The sequence below is a fragment of the Tinamus guttatus genome, unplaced genomic scaffold, assembly GCF_059628265.1.
Source record: "Tinamus guttatus ecotype Peru unplaced genomic scaffold, ASM5962826v1 Tinamus_guttatus_pri_ptg001560l, whole genome shotgun sequence".
Lineage (NCBI taxonomy): Eukaryota > Metazoa > Chordata > Aves > Tinamiformes > Tinamidae > Tinamus > Tinamus guttatus.
This window is the reverse complement of record NW_028290094.1, coordinates 27,630-36,276: the sequence shown is the minus strand read 5'-3', so window position 1 is coordinate 36,276 and position 8,647 is coordinate 27,630. Positions and strand designations below refer to the sequence as shown.

Genomic DNA, 8,647 nt, shown 5'->3' with positions numbered 1-8,647 from the left:
CCTATTTTTGAGTAATAATTTTTACAACATTGCTGCTTTTTGGTGATAAAATCTGCAATATTAGAATAATGAAAAAAAATGAAAATGAGATTTTCAGCCAATTTTTAGGCTTCAAATCCAAAGTCCAGGGTAAAATCGCCATTTTTGGTCACAGAAATGCTCCTTTTGGATTATAATACACATTTTGGGTGAGAATCCTCATTTTTTGAGCAAAATTCCCCCTTTTTGTGGTAAAATCCCCTTCTTTCATGGGAGAATCCACATTTTTGGAAATAAAATCCCATTTTGGGGCTATAATGCCATTTTTTGGGCTGGAAAGCCCTGGTTTTGGGAAACAAACCAATAGGGGGTTAAAAAAATCCCCATTTCTGATAACAGAAAAGCCGTTTTGGGGGGTATAAAGCTCATTTTGGCAAAAATACTCATTTTTGGGGTGCACTTTTGCATTTTTGGGGTGAAACTGCCCTTTTTGGGGTTCCTTACCTGGCCACGAGCTAAAACTCGGTGTCAAGCACCCGAAATGCGGCGGCTCCTGGGGGGAAAAGGGGGATTTTTGGGTTTCCCGTTTCAGGACCCGTTTTGGGGCCGTTTTCCTGATTTTAGGGTTTTCAGACACATTTTTTTGAGGGAAACCCCAGGTTTTGGGGTGTCCTGTGGGGGGGGGGGTCACCACGTTTGGGGCCTCCCCATTTTGGGGCATTTACAGATATTTTGGGGGCATTTCCCAGGTTTTGGGGGGAGTCCTCCCCACCTCCAGCCCCCCTCGGGGGTGATGACGTCATTTTAGGGGGCGTTTCCCCAGCATTGGGGAGTTTCCTTGTGTTCTGCCCCGCCCCCCGGGGTGATGACGTCACTTTGGGGGTGTGTCCCCCCATTTTTTTGGAGGGGGGGGGCTGCAGGATTTGGGGGCTCTATCCCAGTTTTGGGGGTGTTTTCCGGGATTCTGGGGTGTGCTGCATTTTGGGGGGGGTTCTCCCCGGGTCCCAGCCCCTCCCCCCGGGGGTGATGACGTCACGGGGGGCGGGGTCTCACCGGGCTCGGCCGGGGCGGGGCCGAGCGCAGCCCCGGCTCCTGCTGCAGCCGGATCTCCTTGAGGGCAAAGATGGAGGTGGCTGCGGGGGCGGGGCCGCGGCGTCAGGGGGCGGGGCCAGCGCCGGCCACGCCCCCTCCCGGCGCGCACGTTGCCCCGCCCCCCACACCCTGTCCCCGCCCACAGCCCCACCCCGGTACTACCCCACCCCCAGCCATAGCCCCGCCCACCCGGGCGTCATGGAGCCCCGCCCCCTCATAGCCCCGCCCCTCCCCACCCTTAAAGCCCCGAGAGCTGCCCCGACAAGCCCCGCCCACCCCTAGCCCCGCCCCCTCCCTGGCCCCGCCCCCTGCCTCAACCAGCCCCTCCCTGTGGGAAGCCCCACCCATGCGGCCCCGCCCCCCCGGTGACCCCACCCCTGAGCAGACCCCGCCCTCGGGTGTAGCCCCGCCCCTTAGGGCAGCTCTGCAGAGACCCCAAGGGGGCGCCCCGCCCCAAGGAAGCTCCGCCCAACGAGCCCCGCCCCCAGGAGAGACACCACCTCCAAGGAGTCCCGCCCCCCAAAAGCTCCACCCCACAGGCCCCACCCAAGGGAGCCCCTCCCCCAAGAACGCCCCGCCCCCCTAACAAGACCCCACCCACCCCGGAGACAGCCCCACCCCCCCGGGCCCTGCTCCTCCCGAGGCCCCGCCCCCTTGTCGGCCCCGCCCCCCCGCTGGCCCCGCCCCGCACTCACTGTCGGGCAGGGCGGCCACGCGGGGGCCCAGGCTGCCGAAGAAGGGGTGCCCCATGGCGGGGGCGGCGGCCAAGCGGCGCCGCCCCTCGAACTGGCCCCGCCCCCCGGCGCGTCAGGGCGGGGCTGCGGCGGCGGGGGGCGTGTCCCACCCAGCCCCGCCCCCTGCCCCGCCCACTCCAACCCCGCCCCCACCCCACACCCGCCCCGAGGCCCCGCCCACCCGTCCTGAGGCCCCGCCCACCCGAGGCCCCGCCCACAATAGGGGTGGGGAGGGGGAGACGGGAGGGAGGAGGTTGGTGGGGCTCCGCCCACTCGGGGTGGAGCTGGGAGGGGCTTGAGGAGGTGCTGGGGGGAGGGCTGCACTTATGGGGGTGGGGCCATAGGGGCTCCACCCACAAGGGGGTGGAGCTTAGGGAGCTCCGTGCATGTGGAGGAGGGGCCTCAGGAGGCCCCGCCCACCCAAGAAAGGGGTCCAGGAAGGCTCTTCCCCCACTCGAGGGGTGGGTGGGTGTTACCCGGGGGAGGGACTTATTTGAGGCTCCACCCCCTCCCCAAGGGGGAGGCCCCGGGGGTATTGAGGGCCCCTGATTGGTGGGCTGTGGCCCGCCCCCTCTGGCCCCGCCCCCTCACCTGCAGCAGCTGCCCCAGCAGGTCGGCGCCGTCGCTGTCCAGCCTGGGGGTGGGGGGGGTCAACGGGGGGGCAAATACCCCCCCCCATGGGGCAAATAACCCCCATAGGGCAAATATCCCCCTTGGGGCAAATAGCTCCCCTACAGGGCAAATACCCCCCTAAATACCCCCCTTGGGCAAATAATCCCCTACAGGGCAAATACCCCCCTAAATACCCCCCTTGGGGCAAATAATCCCCTACACGGCAAATACCCCCCCTAAATACCCCGCTATTGGACAAGTAAGCCCCTATAGGGTCAATACCCCTCCAAATGCCCCTCCACGGGGTAAATACCCCTCTATAGGGCAAATACTCCTCCAAATGCCCCCCATGGGGTAAGTACCCTCCTATAGGGCAAACACCCCCCAACATCCCCTATGAGGGCAAATAGCCCCCCCATAAGGCCCAATACCCCCAAATATCCCCATGGGACATACAACCCCCCCCCCGCCATGACACCGATACCTCCCAATACCCCCTGGGGGGCAAATAAACCCCCTACTCACCCTCCTAAGGGGCAGATAAACACCCTATAGGGCAAATAACCCCCCAAATGGGCCAAATACCCCCCTATAGGGCACATAACCCCCTATAGGTGCCCTATAGGCGGCTCACCGGGGCGCGTGGCGCAGCAGCCCCTCGGGTCGGTACCGCGGGTACCGGTGGGCCCGGAACTCCTCGTTGCCCTGGATCCCCGGCCACGTCTCCTCCGTGGGGGTCCCTGGGGGCACCCCACGTCGCCAGGCGCCCCAAATACCCCCAGAACACCCCCAAATACCCCCAAAACACCCCCAAATACCCCCCAAATACCCCCAAACACCCCCAAATACCCCCAAACACCCCTACGTAGCCCCAAATGCCCCAGAATAGCCCAAAAATGCCCCAAACCCCCCGAACGCCCCCAAATAATCCCCAAATGCTCCTAAATACGCCCCGACCCCCCCCAATACCCCTAAATACTTCCAAAATGTCCCCAAATAGCCCTGAAATGTCCCTAAATCCTCCCAAATAATCCTCAAATGCTCCTAAATACCCACAAAACCCCCAAAACACCTGTATGTACCCCAAATGCCCCAAAATAGCCCTGAAATGCCCCAAGAACCCCCAAAACACCCCTAAATACCCCCCAAAACCCCTACGTAGCCCCAAATGCCCCAGAATAGCCCAAAAATGCCCCCAAAACCCCCTGAACGCCCCCAAATAATCCCCAAATGCTCCTAAATGCTCCCCAATCCCCCCAAATACCCCTAAATACTTCCAAAATGTCCCCAAATAGCCCTGAAATGTCCCTAAATCCTCCCAAATAATCCTCAAATGCTCCTAAATACCCACAAAACCCCCAAAACACCTGTATGTACCCCCAAATGCCCCAAAATAGCCCTGAAATGCCCCAAGAACCCCCAAAACACCCCTAAATACCCCCCCAAACCCCTACATAGCCCCAAATGCCCCAGAATAGCCCCCAAATGCCCCCATAACCCCCCAAATGCCCCCAATCCCCAAATCCCCTCAAATCCCCTAATTCCCCCCAAAACCCCATTTTCCCCCAAACTTCCCCAAATCCCAATTCCCCAACCCCAATTCCCCCCCAAATACCCCCAAACTCCCCCATCTCCATGAATTTCTCGCAATCCCCAAATCCCCCAAACCCCCTAATTCCCCCCAAACCCCATTTTCCCCCAAACTTCCCCAAATCCCAATTCCCAAACCCTCTATTTCCCCCAAACTCCCCCAAATCTCAATTCCCCCTCAAATCCCCCAAACTCCAGGCCCCCCCCAGACCTCTCCCCATCTCCCTGAATTCCTCCCAATCCCCAAATCCCCCCAAATCCCCTAATTCCCCCCAAAACCCCATTTTCCCCCAAACTTCCCCAAATCCCAATTCCCAAACCCTCTAATTCCCCCCCGAACTCCCCCAAATCCCAATTACCCAACCCCAATTCCCCCCCAAATCCCCCCAAACTCCCCCATCTCCATGAATTTCTCCCAATCCCCAAATCCCCCCAAATCCCCTAATTCCCCCCAAACCCCAAATCCCCCCAAACTCCCCCAAATCCCAATTCCCAAACCCTCTAATTCCCCCAAACTCCCCCAAATCCCAATTCCCCCCAAAACCCCATTTTCCCCCAAACTCCAGGCCCTCCCCAGACCTCTCCCCATCTCCCTGAATTCCTCCCAATCCCCAAATCCCCCCAAATCCCCTAATTCCCCCCAAAACCCCATTTTCCCCCAAACTTCCCCAAATCCCAATTCCCAAACCCTCTAATTCCCCCGAACTCCCCCAAATCCCAATTCCCCAACCCCAATTCCCCCCAAATCCCCCGAACTCCCCCATCTCCCTGAATTTCTCCCAATCCCCAAATCCCCCCAAATCCCCTAATTCCCCCAAACCCCAACTCCCCCCAAACTCCCTCAAATCCCAATTCCCAAATCCCAATTCCCCAACCCCAATTCCCTCCCAAATACCCCCAAACCCCCCCACCTCCATGAATTCCTCCCAATCCCCAAATCCCACCAAATCTCTTAATTTCCCCCAAAACTCCAATTCCCCCAAAACTCCCCCAAATCCCAATTCCCAAACCCTCTAATTCCCCCAAACTCCCCCAAATCTCAATTCCCCCCCAAATCCCCCAAACTCCAGGCCCTCCCCAGACCTCTCCCCATCTCCCTGAATTCCTCCCAATCTCCAAATCCCCCCAAATCCCCTAATTCCCCCCAAAACCCCATTTTCCCCCAAACTCCCCCAAATCCCAATTCCCAAACCCTCTAATTCCCCCCGAACTCCCCCAAATCCCAATTCCCCAACCCCAATTCCCCCCCAAATCCCCCCGAACTCCCCCATCTCCATGAATTTCTCCCAATCCCCAAATCCCACCAAATCCCTTAATTTCCCCCAAAACTCCAATTCCCCCAAAACTCCCCCAAATCCCAATTCCCAAACCCTCTAATTCCCCCTGAACTCCCCCAAATCCCAATTCCCCAACCCCAATTCCCCCCAAATACCCCAAACTCCCCCATCTCCCTGAATTCCTCCCAATCCCCAAATCCCCCCAAATCCCCTAATTCCCCCCAAAACCCCATTTTCCCCCAAACTCCCCCAAATCCCAATTCCCAAACCCTCTAATTCCCCCCAAACTTCCCCAAATCCCAATTCCCCAACCCCAATTCCCCCCCAAATACCCCCAAACTCCCCCATCTCCCTGAATTCCTCCCAATCCCCAAATCCCCCCAAATCCCCTAATTCCCCCCAAAACCCCAATTCCCCCCAAACTCCCCCAAATCCCAATTCCCAAACCCTCTAATTCCCCCCGAACTCCCCCAAATCCCAATTCCCAAATCCCAATTTCCCCCCAAACACCCCAAACCTCCCCCAAACTCCAGGCCCTCCCCAGACTCCCCCCAATTCCCCCCGAATCCCCCGGACCAGCCCCCCAAACCGCAGCCCCCCCGCGTCCCCCCGGACCCAAAACTGCCGGAATTCGCCCCGAACGGCACCGAGGAGGCGGAAGATGAAGTGGAGCTGCTCGTCCACGCTGGAGCCCGGGAAGAGCGGCCGCCCCGTCGCCATCTCGTAGAAGATGCAGCCCACGCCCCTGCGCGTGCAAGGCCCTCGTGCAAGGTCCTCGTGCAAGGGACACCCCCATAACCCCCCCTGCACCCCCATGTCCCCTCCCTGTCCCCAATGTCCCCTCCCTGTCCCCAGTGTCCCCCTTGGGTGACACCACGTGGACCCCTGTGTCTGCACTTGGACCCTATGGAGAGCCCTCGTGCAAGGTCCTCGTGCAAGGGACACCCCCATAACCCCCCCTGCACCCCAGTGTCCCCTCCCTGTCCCCAAGGTCCCCTCCCTGTCCCCAGTGTCCCCCTTGGGTGACACCCTGTGGACCCCTGTGGATCCACATGGATCCCTGTGTCTGGAGATGCACTTGGACCCTATGGAGAGCCCTCGTGCAAGGGACACCCCCATAACCCCCCCTGGACCCCAATGTCCCCTCCCTGTCCCCAAGGTCCCCTCCCTGTCCCCAGTGTCCCCCTTGGGTGACACCACGTGGACCCCTGTGGATCCATGTGGATCCCTGTGTCTGCACTTGGACCCTATGGAGAGCCCTCGTGCAAGGGACACCCCCATTACCCCCCTGCACCCCAATGTCCCCTCCCTGTCCCCAAGGTCCCCTCCCTGTCCCCAGTGTCCCCCTTGGGTGACACCCTGTGGATCCCTGTGTCTGCACTTGGACCCTATGGAGAGCCCTTGTGCAAGGGACACCCCCATAACCCCCCCTGCACCCCCAATGTCCCCTCCCTGTCCCCAAGGTCCCCTCCCTGTCCCCAGTGTCCCCCTTGGGTGACACCCTGTGGATCCCTGCGGATCCACGTGGATCCCTGTGTCTGCACTTGGACCCTATGGAGAGCCCTCGTGCAAGGGACACCCCCATTACCCCCCTGCACCCCAATGTCCCCTCCCTGTCCCCAGTGTCCCCTCCCTGTCCCCAGTGTCCCCCCTGGGTGACACCATTTGGATCCCTGTGGATCCATGTGGATCCCTGTGTCTGCACTTGGACCCTATGGAGAGCCCTCGTGCAAGGTCCTCGTGCAAGGTCCTCGTGCAAGGGACACCCCCATAACCCCCCCTGCACCCCAATGTCCCCTCCCTGTCCCCAGTGTCCCCCTTGGGTGACACCATTTGGATCCCTGTGGATCCATGTGGATCCCTGTGTCTGCACTTGGACCCTATGGAGAGCCCTCGTGCAAGGTCCTCGTGCAAGGCCCTCGTGCAAGGGACACCCCCATAACCCTCCATGGACCCCAATGTCCCCTCCCTGTCCCCAGTGTCCCCCTTGGGTGACACCCTGTGGATCCCTGCGGATCCACGTGGATCCCTGTGTCTGCACTTGGACCCTATGGAGAGCCCTTGTGCAAGGCCCTCGTGCAAGGGACACCCCCATAACCCCCCATGGACCCCAATGTCCCCTCCCTGTCCCCAGTGTCCCCCTTGGGTGACACCACGTGGACCCCTGTGTCTGCACTTGGACCCTATGGAGAGCCCTCGTGCAAGGGACACCCCCATACCCCCCCCTGCACCCCAATGTCCCCTCCCTGTCCCCAAGGTCCCCTCCCTGTCCCCAGTGTCCCCCTTGGGTGACACCATGTGGACCCCTGTGGATCCATGTGGATCCCTGTGTCTGGAGATGCACTTGGACCCTATGGAGAGCCCTCGTGCAAGGTCCTCGTGCAAGGGACACCCCCATAACCCCCCCTGCACCCCAATGTCCCCTCCCTGTCCCCAAGGTCCCCTCCCTGTCCCCAGTGTCCCCCTTGGGTGACACCCTGTGGATCCCTGTGTCTGCACTTGGACCCTATGGAGAGCCCTCGTGTAAAGCCCTTGTGCAAGGTCCTCGTGCAAGGGACACCCCCATAACCCCCCCTGCACCCCAATGTCCCCTCCCTGTCCCCAAGGTCCCCTCCCTGTCCCCAGTGTCCCCCCTGGGTGACACCCTGTGGATCCCTGTGTCTGCACTTGGACCCTATGGAGAGTCCTCGTGCAAGGGACACCCCCATAACCCCCCCTGCACCCCAATGTCCCCTCCCTGTCCCCAGTGTCCCCCTTGGGTGACACCATTTGGATCCCTGCGGATCCACGTGGATCCCTGTGTCTGGAGATGCACTTGGACCCTATGGAGAGCCCTCGTGCAAGGGACACCCCCATAACCCCCCATGGACCCCAATGTCCCCTCCCTGTCCCCAGTGTCCCCCTTGGGTGACACCATTTGGATCCCTGTGGATCCACGTGGATCCCTGTGTCTGCACTTGGACCCTATGGAGAGCCCTCGTGCAAGGCCCTCGTGCAAGGCCCTCGTGCAAGGGACACCCCCATAACCCCCCCTGCACCCCAATGTCCCCTCCCTGTCCCCAAGGTCCCCTCCCTGTCCCCAGTGTCCCCCTTGGGTGACACCCTGTGGATCCCTGTGTCTGCACTTGGACCCTATGGAGAGCCCTCGTGTAAAGCCCTTGTGCAAATCCCTCGTGCAAAGCCCTAGTGTAAAGCCCTAGTGCAAAGCCCTTGTGCAAGCCCCCTGCAAGCCCCTCGTGCAAATTCCTCGTGCAAATCGCTGTGCAAAAGTCCTTGTGCAAGACCCCTGTGCAAATCCCTCGTGCAAGCCCCCGTGCAAAACTCCTTGTGCAAAGCCCTCATGCAAGATCCCCAGTGCAAAGC

General features: G+C 60.3%; 1 protein-coding gene across 1 annotated transcript in view; it reads right to left on the bottom strand.

Annotated features, from left to right (window-relative positions):
• Nucleotides 1-1,032: 1,032 nt before the first annotated feature.
• Nucleotides 1,033-8,647, bottom strand: part of LOC148590239 (cyclin-dependent kinase 16-like) — a gene marked incomplete at its 3' end in the record, with an annotated part of 33,398 nt that continues 25,783 nt past the window's right edge. Inside the window, 5 exon segments of the mRNA XM_088539279.1 lie at nucleotides 1,033-1,112; nucleotides 1,767-1,857; nucleotides 2,397-2,439; nucleotides 3,052-3,157; nucleotides 5,932-6,029. Coding sequence (XP_088395405.1) covers nucleotides 1,033-1,112; nucleotides 1,767-1,857; nucleotides 2,397-2,439; nucleotides 3,052-3,157; nucleotides 5,932-6,029 — 418 coding nt within the window.